Here is a 24,552-nt window from a genome sequence, read left to right as displayed (position 1 = left end):
ATGCAGGGAAGAAAAGCAAGAAAGGAGTGATAGGGAGGACTGGGAAGGGTAGAGGGAGGCTTGTTATTGCATATAAGGTGATGAAATAATAAAGCGGCATTTGAGTTGAGGCCAAAAGAAGGTAAGGAAATGTGCTAAATGAATATATCTGTCACCACCTAATGTCAAGTGGTGATGTCTCCCAAGTTACCTTAGCTCTATATGACTCTTCACTTGGATGTCTAATAAATTTTTCAAACTTAACATGTCTAAAAACGAACTCCTTTTCTTCACCCCAAAATCTGCTTTAACCACAGTCTTCCTCATCTCAGTTACAGCTGGGACTAGAAAATTGAGACTCCTTTGGGAGTAGCAGTTATTTAAAACCATGGGACTAAATGTATGAGATCATTTAGAGCGGGGGTGGTCAACCTTTTTTCTGCCAAGGGCCATTTGGATATTTATAACATCATTCAAGGGCCATACAAAATTATCAACTTAAAAATTAGCCTGCTATATTTGGTCAAACATTTAATTAACTCATCCCTAATATGATGACTGGAATTGCAGTTGCCTTGGCAGGGCCAAACCAAATGATTTCATGGGCTGTATATATGGCCTTCTGGCTGGACGTTCCCCACCCCTGATTTATAGAAAGTAAAGAATAGAACATACTTAATGATCAGGAAAAGAGAAAAGATGATTGCTACAAAGGAGACTGAGGGCCCTCACCAGGTAGCTCAGTTGGTTGGAGCGTCGTCCCGTACACCAAAATATTGTAGGTTGATTCCTGGTCAGGGAATATACCTAGGTTGTGGTTTCAATCCTGGTTGGGGCAAGTACAGGAGGCAACCAATTGATGTTTCTCTCTTCATCCATTTTCTTTCTCTCTCCCCCTTCCTTTCTCTCTCTAAAATCAATAAAAACATATCTTTGGGTGAGGATTTTTTTTAAAAGGCTGAGGGATGGCCAGAGATTTGATGGGGAGGGACCAGGAGAGTGTGTTGCCTGAAAAGCCAAGGAAAGAAAATGTTCCAGGAAGGGAGTCATTAGTGGTATCAAAATCTGCTGAGAGGTTGAATAAAATGAAGACTAGGAATCAACTACTGTATTAGATTTGGCATCATTAAAGTTGTCAAGGTGTTCTTTTAAGGAATGGTAACATTAAAACTTTTTTTGGAATGGATTCAGGAGAGAATGGGATATAAGGAAATGGATATGGCAAATTACTACTCGAGTGTTGGTATAAAGAGCTGCAGAAAAATCTGGCAGTATCTGAAAGGGGTTATGGAATCAAAAGGAAGACATACATATACACGAGTAGATATTTCTTAGTTTATCACTTCTGCCCAGTTTTTCACTTAGCATAAAATCTAAATTTTTATGGCTTCGTTTTGTTTTAAGGGGTCAGATTTTCATGTTATTGCTGTTGCAGGGAAAAAATATGTTAAATTCTACTTCTGAGAGAAAAGTGGGCAATAACTCCAATAAAATGCTCACAAAACAACCAACTGAAAATAGCTAACAGCAATCTTTTACATCTTAAATAATACATACTAGAAAGATCAAAGAGACTCCAATTTATTAAGTTATTACCTTTTAAAATTAATGATATTTTCTTTTTTTTAATTCAGTGGGGATCAGCAGTATACTTATGTTACAAAAAGTCAGTGGCAAAAACTAACACTATCTCTTACAAAGCTGGTAAGTATAATTTTCATGGAATACTTAATATATAAATGTATTATGGGGGCCAGTAATATTAAAGAAAATAAATAAAACCTGTCTTACAGTGTGTTAGTGTCAGGACTGGGACTATAACCCATGTCTTTTGCTTCTGTTTTGTTTTCATCCATACAGTTATTGGATGCTTAATGGAAGATTTATATTAAAAGAAGGCGAGATATTTTTAAACATTAGATTTAAATAAATAAGTAGAAATTAGTTCTCTTTAAGTTTTTAAATCAGTAGAAAATGGAGAAAAGTATTTTCCAGTTAAATTAATGTTTAATTTTTACATCAAATTTAGTGAAGTCTATGGTTCATATGTAATTATTTCATAATAATCTGAAATATTATAAACTAATTTGTGATTTTATAATACATAGCTGAAATTTTCAATTGCCAGAAACCTCAAAATAGCAAACATACTGATCTTATTTGCAAGAGAGCAGCTTCAGCCTTTTAAATAATATAGGTTTAGAATCATGTCCTAGACTATTAATTTCTGTTCTTTTTTTTTTTTTTTTTAAGACCTACATACAATTCATCACTACTTCTGAACTACTTAAAGCCTATACTATCTATAGCCTTATGACCTGGGAGAGTAGAGGACAATTAACTGTAGACCTTCATGGGATCTACTAGCTGGCCAGCACATAATTAGAGAATTTTAGAACTGCCTTGGACCTTAGTATATCTAGTTCATCTCACTTTATAGATGAGAAAACCAGTCTTATAGGTATATGATTTGTTCAAAATCACACAGATATTAGTGGCAGACCAACTACTGGTATTCCTAATTTATCATTTTGTCTTTAAGGCCATATCTAGTGATGGTTTCCACTTGGCTTTTACTGTTCAAGTTCAGGGAACCTATTTTCTATTTCTAGTCTCACAAAATCAGTATGAGATTCTGCTGGAGGATGTGTTCAACAGAAGATTCCTAGACCACTTTCTAGACTAGTCTATTTAACATGAAATCATAGGCCACTTGAAACTCTATCTTCATATAATTTGGGATTATTCAGAAGCCGGGCTTGAGTTGATACTATTCTGAAGATACTGTAAATATATGACTCTTCTATTTTTATTGGTATTTTTCTTGTATTTGTGCTAGAAATTATGTATATACTCCTATAGGACATCTATTTTAATGTGTAAAAACCCAATAAAAGTTATTGAGAACTGGTGAAATGGATATATGCAGGTAAACATATTGAAAAAAAATTTTTAATAGTATATTCATGTGCTTTAAGGTAGTGTGACCACAAATTGAATTTTTGAATATGTGTGTATTTATGTATATTTCTTTAGAATAATCTTTTCTTGTTTGCCTTACTTAGCTTTTGTGGATGAAGTTTGATAAATATTAAGCAGTTAATATGAATATGTTTGAGGATTAAAATCTATATGAATCCTACTGAAGCATTAAGTTATTTGATGAACATACAGGGTGGGGCAAAAGTAGGTTTACAGTTGTTCATATGGAAAGTAATACATTAATTAATAAATAATAATATAAGAATAAACTCTGTGTTTCGCATACTCACAACTGTAAACCTACTTTTGCTCTGCCTAGTATATGTAATGTTTTGAACTTTGAAATGTGTTAATAAAGCATTTCAGCATCATTCAAATTATGAACACCTAAATTCAAGAGATGATGACCTAATATTTATTTTTGTTTTTATAGGTCTGATTTGTAGATATCCTCAAGAAGATTATGAGTCATTCTCACTCCCAGAATCTGTTCCCCTATTTTGTTTACCAATGGGTGCAACTATTGAATGTTGGCCATCGAATAGCAAATACCCTCTCCCTGTATTTTCTACATTTGTGTTAACTGGAGCCTCAGCTGAAAAGGTACTACGTGTTTTAACAAGTTATATTGGGAAGTTCTTGTACATTTTACATTTAAGTTTTATATAGTGCAAGGAACAGTAGGAAAATATAACTGGTTAAATTGAATCTATTATACGTACCTCTTTCATTTGGTTAAAGTAACTATATCCAGGGACATAGGAACAGAAAATTTTCATTCTCTTCCATATTCCCAAATGCTTTCTTGTGAACATGGTGAAAGGTTTTTTAATTGTTAAATGATGATCCTTCATTGCTTTATTTTCTGTGATACAGAAGCTTTGAAAATAATACAAAAGACATTAAATATGTGATGCTTTTTTAGAATCATGTACTATTATAATTGGAAGGGACCTTGGAAATTACTTAGTTTGACATTCTCATTTTATAGATTGAGAAATTGAGATCCAGAGAAAATCAGTGAATGGCCTGAAATTGGAATTTATATTTCCTTATCTAAAATTGTCCTACTGTCTACTAAATAATTTTTAATTTTCTTCTTGTAGAGATTATTGATACACTTTCTTTCACTGTCTATGAAACCAATGCAATTTAATTGAAACACCTTTTTGAAAAAATATAAGGAAATGTGAGAGTAACACTTGTGTAATTTTAAAATTTTATTTTTAATGTACTTCAAGAAAGCAAAGAGTGATGTCTGTTCACTACTGTGTTCCTGGTACCTGGCACCTTGCCTGACTCAAAGGCGTATAATGGCTTATAATGGCCTGGCTTATCTATTAAATATTTAACTAATGATATGATTTGAATAAATTATATAAGGTGTATTTAGTAAATATATTACTTGTTTTCCAGGTCTATGGTGCTGCTATTCAGTTTTATGAACCATATCTTGAGGAGAACCTCACAGAAAAACAGAGACTTCTTTTGGGTTTAGCATCATCAGCAGATGGGAAGTCTGATAGTTCCAAAACAGTTCACACTAATAAGTGCATCTGTCTTCTTTCTCACTGGCCTTTTTTTGATGCATTCAGGAAGTTTCTGACATTTTTGTATCGTTATTCCATCTCTGGACCTCATGTCCTTCCAATTGAGAAGTAAGTTTGAAGCCTTCTTGGTTCAAAATTTGGCAGATCTTCCCAGTATGTGTGGTATATTTGTACTAGTAATTGAATTTTACTGGTAAATTTTATATGGAAACTAGATTTGTCAGGAGTTATTTGGGGGGGAAAAAGTTTGGTTGTTTCAATCAGGAATATTTCTCTATTATACTTTTTTGTTGTTTGAACTAACATCTACAATTTATTGGGCAAATTTCCAAAGCACTGCATCGCATACATTATCACAATTGTTTCTCATGGAAGCCCTTTGAAGTAGGTATTGCATCCAGATCTTTCAGAGAATACAAGTCTCAGAAAAATGAGCTGTTTGCCCACAATCACTCTGCTAGGGAGAAACCAAACCATAATATGATCCTAATCTGTCTCACACACCAGGAAGAACTGACAGATAAAACTTATCTCCATGTATGAGAGACACATATTATATTATACTTTTACAGTCATGTTATTTTAAATAACTTTATCTCTAACAAAATAAGCGTTTCATTTTTTGATGTTCTTGTGAAGTTTGGAGATCCTAATTGGAATTTTAAAAAATAGTTTTGTAATTCTTATTTTACACGTAGTTTGGATTTATTATGAACCTTTTAAAATATTCCTCACTATTTTTAGATGTCATGAATTTAAAGGAAAAATTAGATGAGTGCATTCTTTATTCTTTTTAAAAATTGAGTGATTCACTTTAAGATCATTAAAACTGAATAATGTTTCATACAGTAAGATATTCAAATGAGATCTAAATATCTCCATTGTCTATTGTTTATTTTATACCATCGATCACTTAAGCTCTTTCGTGTTCTTAGGCAGAATTCCCCGACTCTAATGACAGTTGGAAAGTGATAGATTTATCATAAGAACACTTGCTTTACAGGCTTAGGCTTTAATTTTCCCTTGCACTTTTTTAGTCTCAGTATTCCAATGCAGCAGTTCTCAGATATTTTTGGTCTCAGGACTCCTTTATACTTTTAAAAACTGAGCATATCTGTTGATATTTATTATAGTAGAAATTAAAACTGAAAACTTAAAAAATATGTTAATTAATTTTTTAAAATAATAAACCCATCACATGTTAACATAAATATATATATTTTTTTAAATAACTATTTTCCACTGCAAAAAAAATTAGTGAGAAGAGTGACATTGCTTTACATTTTTATAAATAATGGCTGGATTAATTGAACACAGGTAGGTTCTCATGTGTGCTTCTGTATTTAATCTGTTGCAATAGGTTGTTTGGGTTGTTTGGCCTTACACAGATAAATAGGTGGAAAAGATAAGTAGATGGACATTTGAATAGTCTTTTCAGAAAATTTTGGATTTTCCTTTTTGTTACTGCACCAGACATGACAAGTGGAGTTTATTATGGGGATTAGCAGACATTTGGTCCTGTCTAAGACATCCATGGAGACATTTGGTCCACATTGACCCATCTACCTATTTACCCCATGTGCCACTACCAGCTAGGTTACTGAGGCAAGAAGGGTTATTATTGGCAATACAGATACAGGACAATTATTAGATCAATAAAATTTGATAGTATTTTTTTAATGTATTAATCCTATAAACCAAAAGTATAAATAACTGTTATGGGCTATCTGAACCCAAAGAATGTTTTCTAAGCATGGAAGTTTTTGACAGGACCAAATATCAAGAATAATTTGTCATGTACCAAATATGCTTATGGACATTTTTCATAGAACCAAATGTTAAGGACCTTTTGGCATGGACCAAGTGTTGCTGTGGACTCAGTCACACAAGTGCTTTTCAAGACAACCATTTGTACTGCTGTGCATAGCAGAAGTGCTTTATACATACTTCCCCTTTCATCACAGATTATTTTTTTTAAAGTACACTGAAGCCCCGGCCAGTATGGCTCAGTTGATTGGAGCGTGGTCGCGTACACAAAAAGGTGGCAGGTTGGATCCCTGGTCAGGGTGCATATGGAAGGCAGCTAATTCGTGTTTCTTTCTCACGTCAATGTTTCTCTCTCTCCCTTTCTTCCTCTCTAGAATCAGTGAAGAACATATCCTTGGATGAGGATTTTAAAACTAATTAATAGTGAATTAAAATTAATTAATTTTGCCCCCACAGGGACAAAATTTAATAAAATTAATAATATTTATTGTTTTATCAAAGACATTCTTAAGTGAAACTGAATACAGTGACTACTAATACAGTTTGGTGCCTTGATTCATAGTAAGATGCTCCATTAGTGCAAATATCAACACAGTGAAAAAGGCAAATGAAATCTTACTATAAAAATAGTTTTGCTCCAGCTGGGTGGCTCAGTTAGTTGGAGAGTCGTCCCATACACCAAAAATGTTGAGATTCTATCCCCTGTTGGGGCACCTGTACGGGAGGCAACCAAGTGATGTTTCTCTCTCACATCAAGGTACCCCCCCCTTGCTCGTGCTCTCTCTCTCTCTCTCTCTCTCTCTTTCTCACACACACACACACACACTCAATAAACATGTCCTCAGGTGAGGATTTTAAAAAATTAGTTTTGATCTTGCAGATCTCTGTGAATGGGTCTTGGAGATCTTTAGATGTTCATGGATCACACTTTGTTTTCTGCTGTTCTAATTACTTCAGATAATTCAAGCAAAAGTGTCCTCTGGAATCATCCCCTTATCTTTTTTTCTTAGGTTATGAGTACCTTCATGGTATAAAGTGGTAGTATAATATGCCTTTTTTTATAATTCCCATAATGTCTGTCAGTGTCTTATACATAGCAAGCAGTCAAAACATGTTTGTAAAATTAATACATTTCTCTTTTAATGCTCTCTATCCAGTTGAAATTATTCCAGCTCTAAAACAAAGATGGTTTTGAAGTAATGTTTAAGAGAAAAGTAATGCAGAAATAAAATAACTTTTTCCTAAAAGAAGAAAAGATTTTCACTATTATTGCCTTTTACCTTTTCCAGTGTTCAAAACAAAACATGTCAATCTAGCTTTTTATCCATTTTCTTCTGGGAAAAAACAACCATCATGTAATAGGATTTTTAACCTATTGTTAGTAGAAAGTACAGGAACATCTCAGAGATGTTGCGAGTTCCATTCCAGACCACTGTAATAAAGCGAGTATTGCAATAAAGCGAGTTGTAATCTTTTTGCTGGTGGAGGGTCTTGTATTTAGTTTATAAAAAACACAACATCTGTAAAGTGCAGTAAAGCAAAGCTCAACAAAATGAGATATGTCTGTATATTGTTCCTCTTTTAGAAACAGTTAAACTCTTTCATTTTTCTGGAGCACTTTAAATGGTGTTTCACTTTTAAAATATGAGCAGTTGACTAAAAAGCATATTACAGATGCATGAATTGGTTTCTTTGTTAATGCCCACGCCTCTGGCATGTTGTATATCATCTGCTTAGGGAGAGGTAGAAGGTAAAATAGCTTTTGAGATATTCATAACATGAACGTTGTTGAATGTGAACAACTATTAATATGAGAAGTGAATTGGATTTAGGTAGAAGCAACTTGAATGCAACAAATGATTTTTGGTTGTTTGTTCACTTGTTTTCATAGTAGCAGGGATTTCGAAATTACAGGTTCACAGAGCTTTTGACTTAACTTGGACTTGGGATGACATGTTGACCTTTGTAGCGTATGGTACTCACTTTGGAATCAATTGCCTTTTTTTGTTTGTTTTTAAGGCATATTTCTCATTTTATGCATAAAGTTCCTTTTCCATCTCCTCAGAGACCACGGATTTTAGTTCAGGTAAGACTTTCTTGCTATAAGTGCCCTGTTGAATGAATATTGGATCTGTCAAAATGTAACATAAGAATAACTATTTTAAATGGAGGAAAAATCAAATGAAATTGAGAGAGAACAAGATGCTATTTCATTTCAGAATTTGGGCCCTTATTGTCTTATTAACTGCCTCTCAGACAACTAATTTTTCTTTCTCAAATAAAGGGTTGCAGAGTTAAATAGGAGGCAGTAGACATTTTGAACACAAAAAAGGAACTTATCTTCTTAAATTTGTTCTAGGTATTTGAAAGTTTCTGTGTGGCTTTGGCATTTATTCTCTAAGTTAAGTATATTAGAATATACAGAAGGAAAAGTTGTGTGTTTTCATAGATTGCAGGAAGGAATGCTCATATCTTTGTGATGGAGGAAGTTTAAAATGAACATAAATTATTTTCCCCATCTCTTTTTTCAATTGACTGTATCTTTCCTCTTTTATTCATATTTTTTGTTTGTACTTTTGAGATGTAAATTTCTGCTTTAATCATCATTTATGAAGTGATTTACATTAAGATATTTTCATGTAACATCACTGTGTGTGCTTTACTATATCTATCACAGCCCTTAATAGGGTATCATTCAAAATTAGAAATTATCTGGCAAATATATATTTACAAATTTGTGAAAATCTGCGTAAATTTTAAAATGTGGATAAAAATAATTGCATTATTATATTAATATAGATAAAATATTTAGAAAAATACTATTTGATAAGTTTTATAATCAGTCTTCATATTTACATATTATTTCTGTCTGTCTTTTTGGTATTTAGTGCCAGAATATATATAGCAAACTCAGTTTGAATTCATGTAAAAGATTTGTTTTGTAGCAGAAGTTGGCAAATTTTTCCTGTTGAGGACCAAAAAGTAAATACTTTAGTGTTTACAAGCCATGTGATCTCTATTGAAACTACTCAGCTCTGTTGTTATTGCACAAAATCAGCTAGAGGTAATATGTAAATAATGAGTTCCGATAAACTATTTATAAAAACAGGTGGCCTGTGGATTTGCCCTGGAGGCCATAGGATTGCTAACTCTGATTTTATGGTATTAAATTAACAAATTAGTCTTTCAATACAGATTTTTTTAAATGGCATCAGGGAAACATTGAGAAACAGAAGAAAAGATATAGGATTTAAAATGGAAGAGTTAGTAGTCAGAAGAGGTCAGTAATCAAGATATATTTTTCAGCATCTTAGTAAGTGATTATACTAATGAATGAATATATTGAAACTTCATCATCATTAGTCTATATGTTTTTACCAGAAAGTAGTGTTTTAAAGTTTATCTTTATATTTCAAATACTTTATTTTGAATCTTCTTCCAGTTATCACCACATGATAATCTGATCCTCAGTCAGCCTGTTTCTTCACCTCTTCCACTAAGGCAAGTAAAACTTCACTTCTGTTTATTTCTCTAAATTTAGTGTGAGCTCAAGTAACATTCAAATATTTTCTTTCTTTCCCAAGCAGAATTTCAAATGATGATGGAAATACTTTTCATTTAACTTTTTTTTATCTAAATTCCATTTACTTAATATTTAGGTTAATGTTCTTAAAAAAAGAAAGAGTTTTATAGTATTGTTTGGTATTTTGTGTATCCATTTGTTATCATTAATTACATAAATAGGTACATATGTATGTAGATTATGAAAACAGTTCTTTTTAGCTTTAAATATTCTATGAAGAACATTCAGATGCAATTAACTTTCAATTTAACCTCAAAATAAAAAGACATTTATAAATATTAAACCATGGGGTAGAACAATGTATTTCATCACCTTAAAAGTTCAAAGAAATTATGAATTATGTTTTTCTATGGTATCATTTCTTGACATTTAATTAGCTGTATAATTTCTCTAGCATAGAAATAGTTACAGTATAATTAAGCTATTCTGTAGCACATTCCTAAGGGTGACTAGGTGCCATCTTTGACATTAATTTTGTAAGAATTGCAGATTATTTCATCACTAGGTCTTGGCCCAGAGTGACCAGTGTTTTCTTAACCTTTGTTTAAGCCAAAAATAAACTAGATATACTGACTGAGACAATGTAAAAATAATTCTAAATTACCTGAGGATTTTGTTGCTAACAGCTTTTTTGGTATATATTTCACATACTATACAATTCACCCAGTTAAACTGTACAATTCATTGGTTATATTTACAGAGCTCTGAAACTATCGCTATAATCAATTTTAGAACATTTTCATCTCTCTAAAAAAAAGCCTTGTATGCTTTAGCAGTTTACCTTCCCTATTTCTCCCATCCCTACATGGACAAACACACACACACCTCCCCAACCCTTGGCAACAGCTGATCTGCTTTCTGTCTCTACAGATTTCACCTATTCTGAACATTTCATATAAATGGACTCATATAATATTTTGCCTTTTGTGTTTAGCTTCTTTCACTTAGCAGAATGTTTCCAAGGTTCGTCCATGTTGTAGTATGTATCAGTACTTCATTTCTTTTTATTTCTAACAAATATTTCTATATATGAATATACCACATTTTATTTATTCATTAATCAGTTGATGGACTTTCTGGCTACTATGAATAATGATGCTATAAACATGCACAAGTTTTTTGTGGACGTATGTTTTCATTTCTCCAAGAGACTTTTGTTACTAGTTTTGCTTTATTTTTTAAAAATTAATTCAGTGAAGCCAATTATTTAGCATTATATAGACAAAGTACTGGTTGGCTTACTGAATTATTAATTTTGTTACTATACAGAATGTCTAAGTTTTCGTTATGAATTTGCTTTGTATTTATATATCATTACTTGGTAGTCTGGATTTCATATTATTATCATCGTTACAATATGAAAGATTATCTATTCGTATATCTAAGTTTTAATATGTGTATTTACCTTAAGGGATGTAGGCCTGTAAGTCATGTAGGTTTTTTTTGTTATTATTACAGTGGAAGATGAGCCAAAACTCATTAAAGAATTTGCTTTCAATCAAAGCATCCCTCTTATAAATTAAATTCTTTGTTTGGACATTATCTACATGGTAAATCTTTCTATATAAAATAAAGCAGATGACTTTTCATTTTCCATATTGAATACAATGCAGAAGATTTGAATGATTTTGAAACCTCATAAAACTTCATTGTTTTATAGTGTGTTTCTGATGCAGTGTCTTCCCTACATAAGATCAACAATCATATTTAAAGTTGAATATATATACAAATCCTACCCTAACCATGAACTTTTTTCTTCTTCATTATTTTGGGTAATGAGGCTATTGGATCTTTATTTTATTAATTACATATTTTTGTTTGGATTGATAGTGGTGGCAAGTTTTCAACACTACTTCAGAATTTAGGCCCTGAAAATGCTGTGACACTACTGGTATTTGCTGTAACAGAACATAAGATTCTGATCCATTCCTTACGGCCTTCTGTGCTTACTAGTGTGACAGAAGCATTAGTGTCTGTGAGTATCACAGTTTCTTATTGTGAAAATATATGATTTAAAGCTATTTTAATTCAAAGTGTAATAAATTTTTATGTTGTGGAAACAATTTAAACTTTCTGACTATTAACACTGGTTATAATTATTTAATTCATTTTTAAGCATTAGACTTTAGGTATAAATATTTAAAAGACAATTTTTTTGTTCATGCTGATAAATTATGTTTCAATGTCAAGCAGCTAAATATTCTCCAATATTCTTTTGTTTATCCAAGATGATATTCCCTTTCCACTGGCCATGCCCATATGTTCCTCTCTGCCCACTGGCCTTGGCCGATGTCTTGAGTGCACCATGTCCATTCATAGTAGGAATTGATTCAAGATACTTTGATCTCTATGACCCTCCACCAGATGTTAGTTGTGTTGACCTAGATACCAACACCATTTCTCAGTAAGTACATTTTAGTGATTCTACACCCAATAATTTACTTCATAATCTGTGTATGTAATTGTTTATTTTATGAAAGCTTATTAGAATTTCCCTTTGGCTATATTGTTTTTGTTTTTGGGATTATCACCATCTTTGAATCAGCAATTACTATACTTGAATAGGATAGATTTAGAGCATTGGCTAAGGTTTTATTGGAAAGAAAATGTACCCCTCATCCTTAGCTTTTTAAATATTTAAGAAACATTATAATCTTATGTTTACCTAGAAATTTAACAGGAAAATTGAGGTTAGAAATAGAAAAAGGTTATTTCCCTTTAGTCAGATGAATATGGGTAAAACACAAAGTGAAATACTGTTCCTTGTTTACAACACAACTTGAATTGAAATACTATATCTAGTGTAGTGTAATGCTATTTAGAATACTGATACTTCATATCAAAATTAATGTAATGTTTTAAAATTTTTGGCCCGGCCAGGCATGGCTCAGCGGTTGAGCATCGACCTAGGATCCAGGAGATCAGGGTTCGATTCCCGGTCAGGGCACATGCCCGGGTTGAGGGCTAGGCAGCGGATCAATGACTCTCTCATCATTGATGTTTCTATCTCTCTCTCTCCCCTTCCTTTCCTCTCTCTGAAATCAATAAAGATATGTTTAAAATAAATAAATAAATAAATAAATAAATAAATAAATAAATAAAATTTTTAAATAATTAAAAAAATTTTTATTGTTAACAATGTTGCAGATGTCCCTCATTTTCTTCCCCCTCTGCCCACTTCCACCCAGCCTCCGACCCCCGTCCCTTGGCCCTCACCACACTATTGTCTGTGTTCACAGGCTATGGGTATATATTCTTTAGCTAATCCCTTCACCTTCCTTTATCCAGTCCCCCTCACCTCCCTCCCCTCTGTCATTAAATAACTTTTAAATTATACCTTTTTTTTTTTACTTTTATACCGTAGGAGTATAAGGATTTTATAAGCTTCTCTCTTTTATTGAAATAATATTTAAGTTGTACTACTGGAGCTATATACTTACAGCTTCTTTATAATTAAGTGTTTCTCTTGTGTCCCTTATTTTCAGTTTAATCATACTTATGCTATTCAGGAAAGAGGAAATTGATGCAGTGACCATATTGAATCCACAGGACATGCTTAAAATAACTACAAGTTAGTCTATCAGTAAAGCCCAAAAGCTAGTATGCCTTTTACAGCTTAAATATGTATTTGTGAAATAGGTTTTTAAATATGCACGTGTTATATTAAAGCTTTTTTATTTAATTCTGAAATCTTAACATTCTAGTTTTGTCATATGTCAAAATTTCAAATATTTAAATCATCAGAAAAATTTAGCAAAAAAATAATTTTCTGCTATAAAACATGTATGCTTTATAAAAGCTGTCAAAAGCTTTTATTCAGAGAAAGCCTAACCAAGAAAATACAGCATGTACTTTGTGCATAAAAACCATTTTATGTATGGGATCAAAAGAGTCAAAGATTCTTTACCAGGAATATTTAATTATTTAAATATTAAAGTAGTATCTCTTTCTTTGCCAGTTGTTAATGTTACATGACATAATGTTTTCAAAAATTGAAATTAAGGGTGGTAAATGAGTATATCCTAAGGTTATTATGGTAATAAATTACATTTCCCTACTTTTATACTTTCCCTCAATTTGTTAAAAGAATTTTTTTTTAATTCTCACCCAAGGATATGTTTCCATTGATTTTAGAGAGAGAGGGAAGGAGAAAGAAAGAGAAACATTGATGTGAGAGGGAAACATCAATTGGTTGTCTCCTGAACGTGTCCCAACCTAGGTATGTGCCCTGACTGAAAACCGAACCGGCAACCTTTTGGTGCATGGGAAGATGCTCCAACCAACTGAGCCGCACTGGCCAGGGATACAGAATTTTTAATTATTTTATCTTTCTGTTTTGATCACTAATGAGTTAAAGAATAAAAGAAACATGAGTCTTTGCACTCATTAGTATTATTCCTTCTTGATATTATCATCATTACAAATCTGTGGGAAGACTAAACTAGTATACTAACAGCTTTCTACCTTCCTTTACCCAGAATTTCTGGAGCCTTGACCTAAAATTTGAAAGAAAAACAAATTCTGAATATGGAATTTTTGGTTTCCTTTTCCCTCTCTGACTGACTCTTAGATACATGTAATACAGAGTGTATTATGAATGTCAAGAAATTTCTGAAGAAAGGGAAATTAGAATCTGATATGTGCTAGGCATAAAGCTGTATGCATAGCCTAAGTTATCTATTCTCTTTATTTTGTGAGGTAGTTTTTATTAACCCTGTGACAGATAAGAAAACCAAAGCTTAGATTTTTAAGTAATTTATCAAAAGGCACACAACTTATACTGGCCAGACTGGATTTTGAAACCATCACTGTGTGACTCCAAACTAATACATGTATCACTAATGATCAGCTATTTATGTTATAATTACCTCATAAATGATGTTACCATGAATACAAATGCAGAAGGCTATCATGGATCCAAACTCAGGTACTAAATAAAACTGTCCTACTCAGCCAAGTTTTAAAGTGAAGCTATCAAGGGTTAGAGAAGGAAATTAATTACTTGAATAAATAATTAGATGTAATGAAGTGATATTTTTCATTCATTTGTATGGCAGACATGTCTTGAGTACCTTGTTTTGCTAGGCACGGAATAAAAAGGAAAACCAAGCACACTCCCTTTTCTTAAGTTGCTTGTAATGTAGTCTGACAAGGCAGAAGGCAGGCATGCATACAGTGAATGATAAGGCACAGTGGGAGTGCTTTATCAAGAAAATAACGCGAATAGTGTTTCTGTGTTGTGTTCTCACTGCAATGTAGGATTCTATGCTCCTAGTCACATTATAAATGAAATAAAACCTTTCCAGCAGGACACCTGTAATTTTACCCTGCCCTATCTGTATTTTTATTCTCATCTGTGAAAAGATAGGATAGATTCCAAGACAGTTGTTCTTTGTCATCTTAAGCTTTCCCGTCCACTCTTTTTCCTTTGTTTAGTTTTCAAAGTGATATTTGCCCTTTTTGTTCTGTGGGAAGTTTAGGGAACATTGAAAAAAAAAGTTCAGCAAGTTTCACTACACACCTGTGCTATGTTGTTGTCTTTGGTCATTAGAACATGAGTGGTAGATGTGCTTTTCTTCTCTTTTTTCTGTACCTTTTTCAAAATTTCTAAAATGAGTATTCATTGCTGTTGAAATACAAAAAAAAAAAAAAAAGATTTAATAAAGAATGGAATAAACAAAGCTATAGTTAAGTCCAAAACCTTTATGGTGTTTTAGCACCATGCTTTTTTCTTCTCCTACCCCATATGTAGTTTAAAGAGCAACTAACTGTGTTGTCATAGTTGTAATGGAGATTATAGGAGTTTGTCATAGAAACCAAGATAGCACTTTCAAACACATATCCTCTTTTGTAGTTATAAAACTATTTTGGACTGTTGTAGTTTATTCAATTAATTTAATATTATAGATTATTTCTTTTCTGAAGGAAACAAAATAATTTTTCTTCTAGGAAACTAAAAAACAATATTTAAATATGACAAAGTGTTTTGATAAGCCCATTGAAAGTTTTCTACAGTGCTCTATTTTCAATCTACAACAACAACAAAATCCACACAGTACGATTTTCCCAGTATTTAGCCGTCTAAAGACTCTTAAATGGAGTTTAAGAGTAATGACCACCACATTAAGTTTGGTAGTGATTGGCATGATTCCAATGAATGTGGAATGTGCTCAGTACCGATATGATTACAAATTTTTGAGCTATATTTAATGCAAGGTTTCATCCTCATATAAATTAATTTTTAATATTGAGCATTCCAATTTACCCCAGTAATATTTTTCTCCTGTTAACTAGAATATTTTGTTAAGTGTTTTATTTTTTGTTCAATGTGTTTTCTCTTTTCCTTTTTGATATGTATCAAGTATACACTTCCCCTTTCCTCCCCACCCCCCACAGGGTTCATCTAACAAATATCTTATTTTTGCCATTTAATCTCAGAACCGGTGACAAGAAAAATGTAGCCTGGAAGATACTTCCAAAGAAACCATGTAAAAATCTGATGAACACACTGAATAATTTGCACCAGCAATTGGCAAAATGTAAGTGTCTAACCTAGTTAAAGTAATTTAATCTGAGAAAAGGACTCATTACTTTGCTGTACTTGTAAAACGATAGTGTTTATCTAAAGGAAAGTGTTTTTACAATCTTAAAGACAAATGAGCATATAGGTAAAATTTGTTAGAAGCTGAATGGGAGGTTTATAAAATTTATTTTTGATACCACATTTTATAGAACCATTTTAGAATAATAAAATTCAAAAAGAGGTTAAGGTGGTTGTTTCCTTTAATTTTACTGTTACTGAAATACCATTGAAAAAATAAGCATTTCCACTTGTATCTTTTCTTCATACATGGAACAGAAAGTTAGTTTTGAAAATCTAATATGGATGGTTTAAATTACATTAGAAAATGCTGATTTACAGTAGGTTGAGAGCTAGGTCATATACTTTTCACCTGCAGTGGATCTTAATACTGTGCTTTCCTCAAATAATTTGAAAATAGAAGCTTGCTGAAAGCATTAGGAAATTAATCAAAATGAAAATTGATTGGGCCTGGCCAGGCGTGGCTCAGCGGTTGAGCGTCGACCTATGATCCAGGCGATCGGGGTTCGATTCCCAGCCAGGGCACATGCCTGGGCTTCAGGCTCAATCCCCAGTCGGGGGCCTGTAGGAGGCAGCCAATCAATGACTCTCATCATTGATGTTTCTATCTCTCTCTCTCTCCTTTCCTCTCTCTGAAATCAATAAAGATTTTTTTTTTTTTTAAAAAGAAAAAGAAAATTGATTGGGATATGGAATATTTCAGTAAAAAGCTTATGTAAGAATATCTTGATGGTGATCCAGAATTACTAAGGAGAACTAAATCTTCATTTATCTAATCCTCTTGATATTTTATAACAGTCATTCAGGGCCCATAATTTAATACTTATTGTATGAAAAATGGTCACTAATTGTGTCGCAATATTTGAGGTTCTCATTTATGTAGTAGGTGAAATATAAACATAGGAGGTGGCTTATATCTTTGAGGGTTCAAGGTACCTGTAGTATACTTGGAAGTGGACACGAAAGACAATGTTTACAAAGTAAGCCTCATGACGAGATAATTTGGATGTGGCTCACAAATATTGGGGTATTTAAAAAATGACATCAAATGAATAAAATTTTATTTTATGGAACAAATAAATTATGTGTGGAATTTTATTTAAACTGCCTAGTTAATTGCTTTCTAAAAGTGCATGCACTTCTTTTGAATAGCTGCGAAGTCTAGCAACTTTTGTAGCAATATTTAAATATTATTAAAATCAGTGAAATAGCTCATTTAGCTCTATTAAAGGGCAGAATCTTAAAGCTTAAAACTACAGATTTTTAAACAATACTGATAGTTCAGGATTGTATAACACTGTATAGCTTCAGAGAACTTTCACATACATTCTTTTATTTTTACAACTATGAGGTGAGGATAATAAGGCTGAGAGAGGTAAAAAGTACTTTCTTAGGGGTCATACATACAGTTGAAGCTAATGATTAAAACCTAGGCCTTCTGTTCCAATGCCCACATTCTTTTTAATACTACTTTTTTAGACAATAAGAACTCAAAAAAACTTGCTAAGATGATTTATTCCTCATATTTTAAAAAGTCTTTAAATTTTGAAACAATCACAAACTTTTCTCCTGACCCTTTGAGAATAGATGCCCCATCACCTCCAAATGGAATGTATTTCCTACCAACAAGTACATTCTCCTATATCACTATAATATAACCATGAAAATCAGGAAATTAACATTCAGCATTACTGCCATCCTTATCCTCAGACCAGATTTGAGTTTTGCTAGTTAAAATATGTAATGTTCTTTATAGCAAAAGAATTCATTTCCAAATCAGATGTATTTAGTTTCAGATCTCTTTAGTTGTCCTTTTCTCTAAACAGTTCAATTTTTTCTTCATTTTCTTGACATTTTTGAAGATGATACTTACTATTATAGAATGGTCTATGATGTGGGTTTGACTGAATGTCTTCATGATGAGTACAGATTATGCATATTTTACAGGAATATTGCAGAAGTAACGCTGTTCCTTTCATAGCATCCTTATCAGATTGAACACTATATCAGTTTGTCCCATTATTGATGAAGATGTTGACTTTGATCACTTGATTAGGAGGTGTCTACCAGGCTTCTTCTCTACTACAAAGTTATTCTTTTTTAAAATCATGTATGAGCGTTTATTCCAATAATGCCAGCATTATGGAGAGAGCAGCAGTAAAGTTATTCTTTTACTACCCAATGACTTTAGCATTGAATTACAAGAGTTGATTTTCACATTTTCATCCTAGAATGTTCCTCCTATAAGCACTTATATTTTTTTTAAAAAAAAAGAGGAAACGAAGGACTATTGCATTTAACCCTGTGTCCAGTTGCTATGGTTGTTATGATCTTCATTCATTAATCTACATATAGTTATTTCATAACATGAACATTTTCTCTGACTGTAGTCAGATAAACAGGGATTATTTTATGTTTAATTTAAATAAAATATACTCAGCAGAGCCTAAAAAATGATATGGCAAGCTTTTTTAGGATTTATATATTACGAAGTTATATAAACAAAGGTTGAGGTCAGCTTGAGCCCTTTTGAAAACAACAAATTTATTTTTTTCTTTCAATTTTATTGAGATATAATTGACATACAGAACTATATAAGTTTAAGATGTACAGCATAATGACATACATATACAATAAGTTTATTTATTTATTTATTTAATCCTCACCAGAGGATATTTTTTCCATTGCTTTTCGGAGAGAGTGGAAAGGAAAGACAGAGAGAGAGAAAAACATCGATGTGAGAGAGACACATCGATTGGTTGCCTCCCGCATGCACCCCCGCCAGGGCCAGGGATCGAGCCTGCAGCTGAGGTACGTGCTGTTGGCTGGAATTGACCCCAGGACCCTTCAGTCCAAGAGCCAATGCTCTAACCACTGAGCAAGCCCAGCCAAGGCTACAGCAAGTTTATATTGATAAAACTATGAACATTAGTTTTGACTGTTTGGACAAAACACTAACACTGTATTTCTTCACAGTGCAGCAGAGACCAAGAGATGATGGACTAATGGACTTAGCAATGAATGATTATGATTTTAATGCTGGAAAGAGGTTGCACATGATAGATTTGGAAATCCAAGAGGCGTTTTTGTGTTTCATGGCCTCTATTTTAAAAGGTTATAGATCATACTTAAGACCAATAACAAAAGCCCCGTCTGAGACAGCTACAGATGCAAGTTCTCTTTTTGCCCTACAAGGTGAGTGATTGCATAGTATTACAGTTGTCATATTATTGAGCTTAACCTTGTAGTGATTTAATTGCTTTCTGGGTTAATAGCTAATATTTATCAAACTATATACCTATTTTGAGAGTATGTGAATAACAACTCAGTTGGTAATTCATTTCCATAAGATTAGTTATTTCTCAAGCACTATGCATAAGGAACTATTTGAAAAGTACAGAGATTTCTAAACATGTACTTTTGCACTTGAGTCACAGGTGTGTTGATATGATGCTTTCAGCTTTCGGGGAAGCCAGTCAATGTTGGGCATGCCGAGTAGCCTGGGAGGGTCACCTCCATGCTTGAGCAGCATCATTTGTTTTACTTTAATATGCTTTATAAATATTATTTTCTGTCTATGCCACAAAGTGAAAAAATGTTGGGAAGCCCTGGAATGCATTTGTGTCGTATTTTGTATTTACTTTCTTTTGTGATATTTAGCATTTAAAAGAGAAATGTATTTACTAAACACATATTGAGTGCCTCCAAATGATAGGCACTAGATATATAGTGGTATGCAAAAGATACATGGTCACTCAAAAGGAAAAGAGAAGAGGGGAGGGGAGGGGAGGGGAGGGGAGGGGAGGGGAGGGGAGGGGAGGGGAGGGGAGGGGAGGGGAGGGGAGGGGAGGGGAGGGGAGGGGAGGGGAGGGGAGGGGAGGGGAGGGGAGAAAAAAGAAAAGGAAAGAAAAAAGAAAAGAGATATGATCATTTCTCCCTTGGAGCTTATAGTCAAGAAGATAAGCAATTTGAAAATAATATGAATGAACACTTCAGTTCTCAACTTTAGATCACAGAAGGCCCTTCTGAAGAATTCACAACTGAGCCATGATCAAAAGGAAGAGTAGAAATTAGCCAGACAATGGGAAAGTAGAAGAGTGTTTTGGGCAGAAAGAACAGTTTATGCAAAGTCCCTGAGGCTGGAAAGAGTTTGAGTTCACGGGCCCAAAAGAAAACCCAAGTGTTGTGTAACTGAATATAGTGAGCAAGGTGGAGTGTGAAATCAGGAAATAAACTTTTACTCTCTTTAAGTATTAACACAAACATAAATGAATACTAGAGGGGATGTAACTGCTGCTTCGAGAAAGCTACATATGTATATGGAGAGAGAGCATGAGCCGAATGCAATACATGAGGGAAAATAGCAATTTTAAGTGCTTTCACATTTACTAGTTTATGTGTAATCTTCATGGTAGTGAGGGCACATCAGAGACAATTCTGGATGAGGATTTAGAAGATCTGGATTCAAGTTTCTTTCCTGTTGCTGTTTTTGTCAGGTCACTTTCCCTTTCAGGGTCTTAGTTTCTTTTTCTGCAAAATGGTGGGTACAGATGACATGATTGATCAAGTTCCTTCTAGCTTAAAAATTCTATGAATGATATTCTGACATTGTAAATTTATGTTGAACAGCTTTCTTAAGAAGCCGGGACCGATCACATCAAAAATTCTATAACATGATGACCAAAACACAAATGTTTATTCGCTTCATTGAGGAATGTTCTTTTGTCAGTGATAAAGATGCAAGCCTGGCGTTTTTTGATGATTGCGTAGATAAAGTAAGTAATACTTTGTCCACAGTGCTCTAACTTATTTTGTGTGTCTGTTATAAATGTTAGGAATTATAGTTTCTATAAGTTTTAATAGCTTTTAACAAAACCTAAATTAATTTCATTCCATCATTGACCCTTTATTATGAAAGTTTTGGTGGCCTACCAGATATTATAGAACACAACCTCTTAGGAATACCCTGCAGGATTTTACTGAATCGTGAGTTTTATTTTAGCAGGAAGGTCTCTATCTCTGCCTGCCCACTTACAGACAATAGGACTTTTGTTCAAGCCTGTAGACCTCTAACTCGAGCATTCTTTTTTTGTTGTTGTTAATCCTTACCCAAGGTTATTTTTTCCATTGATTTTTAGAGAGTGAAGGGAGAGAGGGAAGGGGGGAGAGAGAGAGAAAAAAGTCAGTGTGAGACACATCGCTCTGTTGCCTTCCACACAAGCCCAGACAGGGGCTGGGGATCGAAATTTGACCAAGAATTGAACCTGCGACCCAACCCCTTTCCCCTATGACAACTGTCAGTCTGTTTTCTGTATCTATGAGTCTATTTCTGTTTTGTTGTTAGTTTATTTTGTTCATTAGATTCCACTAATCTTGCTGGTTTTAATTCGAGTTTATTAGATTAGTAGTTCATCTGGTTTTATCATCTCATGACATTGTTTAGCATCGTGTAGGCATATATATATATATATATTATACCCTTTACTCACTTAAGAAAACTTGAGGGATGATGGATGTAGAGAAATACTTCGCTGTGTTGATAGAGAATTAATAGGCTAAGGTGCTTGAAGTCCTTGAAATGCTTTGGAATAGGGAAAAGATGGATATATGCCACAATCTGCTTAGAACTCATAATTCATTTTACCATAGAAACACTGATATAAAGGGTGATTGGCTGTAGTTCAAATGGTGCAGGGCTGCAGTGTTGTGCTAAAAATATGTATTAAACTTATTTTTGGTGGAATGGTACTCTAACCACCTTTTAGGGCAGTTTTTAAAAAAAAACAAAATTCAGAGATATATCAACAATATATGCACCTTTGAAATGTACAGTTTGATAAGTTTGGTCAAATATAGATTTCCATGCAACCATGACTCCAAATATAGAACATTTTTACCACCTCAGAAAGGATGGTGTTTTTTTTTGGGGGGGGGGGGAGTATTTTCTATATTTTAAATAACCTATTTACAAATGGACCTTTAGATCAGCGCCTTTTTGTAAGTTTACCTCTGCCCATATGGGGCTTTGAAACCCTGTTTATTTTGAGAAGTTATGCCAGCTCCTTGACAATTTTGTCTTTATTGCAGCATTGTACCAAGAACTTGTTTTTCAGTATTTCAGTCAGATTTTTAAGTTTGCTTTATTTGATGCCTATACGGTTAAATATTAATAGAATAAATAAATAGATGTGCTTTAAATAGAAAAGATTTCTCTAAATACTTTTTTACAGGAATAATTGTTGAATTTTTTATATGAAAGTGATATTCCTGACTAGCATTTTGTACTAGCATTTTGTACTTTTCCCTGTATGGTGCTGGGCTTCCATTGGTCATCCATTTGTACTTACTGAGCTTTCCTTGTGAACAACTGCATACATTTGTGTAACAATTGTTTGCTGTACCAAACTAAATGGACCAAATTAGTGACCAGGGTTTTACTAATAGCTTTTGCCAATAAATTTATTAATTCACATAGGAACAATGAATTAATTGTAGGAATCCAATTAATAGTGCAGAAGAAAGAAATCTTGTGTTGTTCCTGTTTATATTTCACTCACTGTGTGTATTTTGTTCACCAGTTAGTGTTTCAGCTAAGGACTCACATTATTTAAAAAGTACTCATTAATATTGTAAGACATATAAGAATTGTAATTTTGCTAAGTACCTAGGATTTCATGTTCTCAGGATATTTTATTACTAATAATTACTACATTATTTTGTCTAGGATTTTCTGAGAGTAGATCACCTACTTGCTCTTTACTTGATGAGTCAATGCAGAACATGACTGGAATAACTGCTTAAAGAATAAAAGTTCTGAGAAGTCTCAAAAAAAGAAACAATTCCATTAAATGTATAACCATTATTTCTAGGAAGACTGTTTTCCTAAGATGCAATTTACCTATTTAAAATCTATATCCAACATAAGATCACATATATAATGGATTAGTGTTATACTTAAAAGGTTTTAATGACTACTTAGAAAGTCAAAACCAAAAATTCACTCATTAAAACATGGTTACTCATGTTTGCTTTATTATAATTCAAGGAACTGTTTTTATTAGAGAAAATAAAATGTCACAAGACCCAAAATATACCTTAATAACCTTCATATATAGTTAGAGATCATTTGTATTTCTGGTATAATTAAGCAGAACTCTCTGAAATAGTAAAAATTATGCAGTGCTGTTACTACCTTTTATATTTTAATACTACAATTTTAAGTACACCCAACACAAAAAGTCAACAAGCTTGCTTTTAATCTGCGAATCAGTAGTACTTTAAAAGTAATCATTAGTGGGGGGTTATTCCTTAGTTGAGTGACTTTGAGCTTAAATTTTTTTTGGCTTAATTTTTTAAGTGAACAGATTCTCTTACCTCTGGCAGTTTAGCTATGGAAAATAAATAATATTAGATACGCATTAACTGCCTAAGCCAATCCATGACTAAGATTGAACAGAAATTATACATATTCCTCTTTTGATCTTAGCATGTCCCAACAGAAAATATTTGACTGACTTAAAAGTTGGGGTGGTTAATGCTGAATAGGAATAAGAAAAACAATATATGAGAATCATTTGAGATTCATTTATGACTAAGAACCATGTGTTCTTGTTCTTCAGATGATTATATTTTAGGTTGTCACAATCTATTCCTATAGGATGGAGTTTCATTAAGGGCAGTTTGTTTGTTTATGTACTTTGGCACAAGGATGATTTTGTTGTTTTTTTTAATGTTTGTGGGTTTTTTTTTAACATCTTTATTGATTTCAGAGAGAGGAGAGAAGAGGAGGGGGAGAGAGAGAGAGAGAGAGAGAGAGAGAGAGAGAGAAACATCAGTGATGAGAGAGTCGTCATTGATCAGCTGCCTCCTGCACACCCCTCCCCGGAAATCAAGCCCGCAACCCGGGCATGTGCCCTGACCAGGTATCGAACCGTGATCTCCTGAATCCTAGGTCGATGCTCAACCGCTGAGCCACACCCAGCCTGGCCAAGGGCAGTTTTGTTTAACAAATAATCTAGCAAGATTTTTCTTGGTCTCCTGAGCATCTCTTTATGTCTTCTGAGGATATTAATATCTTGTGAAAAAATATG

General features: G+C 33.1%; 1 protein-coding gene across 2 annotated transcripts in view; it reads left to right on the top strand.

Annotated features, from left to right (window-relative positions):
- The window catches only part of DENND4A (DENN domain containing 4A), a 96,838-nt gene that overhangs the window by 40,801 nt on the left and 31,485 nt on the right, over window positions 1-24,552 (top strand). For both annotated transcript variants that reach the window (XM_081128872.1, XM_081128871.1), the window contains 10 exons: window positions 1,614-1,683; window positions 3,395-3,564; window positions 4,378-4,619; window positions 8,298-8,364; window positions 9,721-9,779; window positions 11,692-11,836; window positions 12,090-12,265; window positions 16,300-16,400; window positions 19,439-19,657; window positions 21,092-21,237. In XM_081128872.1, coding sequence (XP_080984998.1) covers window positions 1,614-1,683; window positions 3,395-3,564; window positions 4,378-4,619; window positions 8,298-8,364; window positions 9,721-9,779; window positions 11,692-11,836; window positions 12,090-12,265; window positions 16,300-16,400; window positions 19,439-19,657; window positions 21,092-21,237 — 1,395 coding nt within the window. The remainder of the gene's footprint in view (window positions 1-1,613; window positions 1,684-3,394; window positions 3,565-4,377; window positions 4,620-8,297; window positions 8,365-9,720; window positions 9,780-11,691; window positions 11,837-12,089; window positions 12,266-16,299; window positions 16,401-19,438; window positions 19,658-21,091; window positions 21,238-24,552) is intronic.

This window comes from Miniopterus schreibersii (genome assembly GCF_964146895.1).
Source record: "Miniopterus schreibersii genome assembly, chromosome: 1".
Classification (NCBI taxonomy): domain Eukaryota; kingdom Metazoa; phylum Chordata; class Mammalia; order Chiroptera; family Miniopteridae; genus Miniopterus; species Miniopterus schreibersii.
Note: the sequence above shows the minus strand (reverse complement) of the source record. Positions and strands in the feature narration are given on the sequence as shown.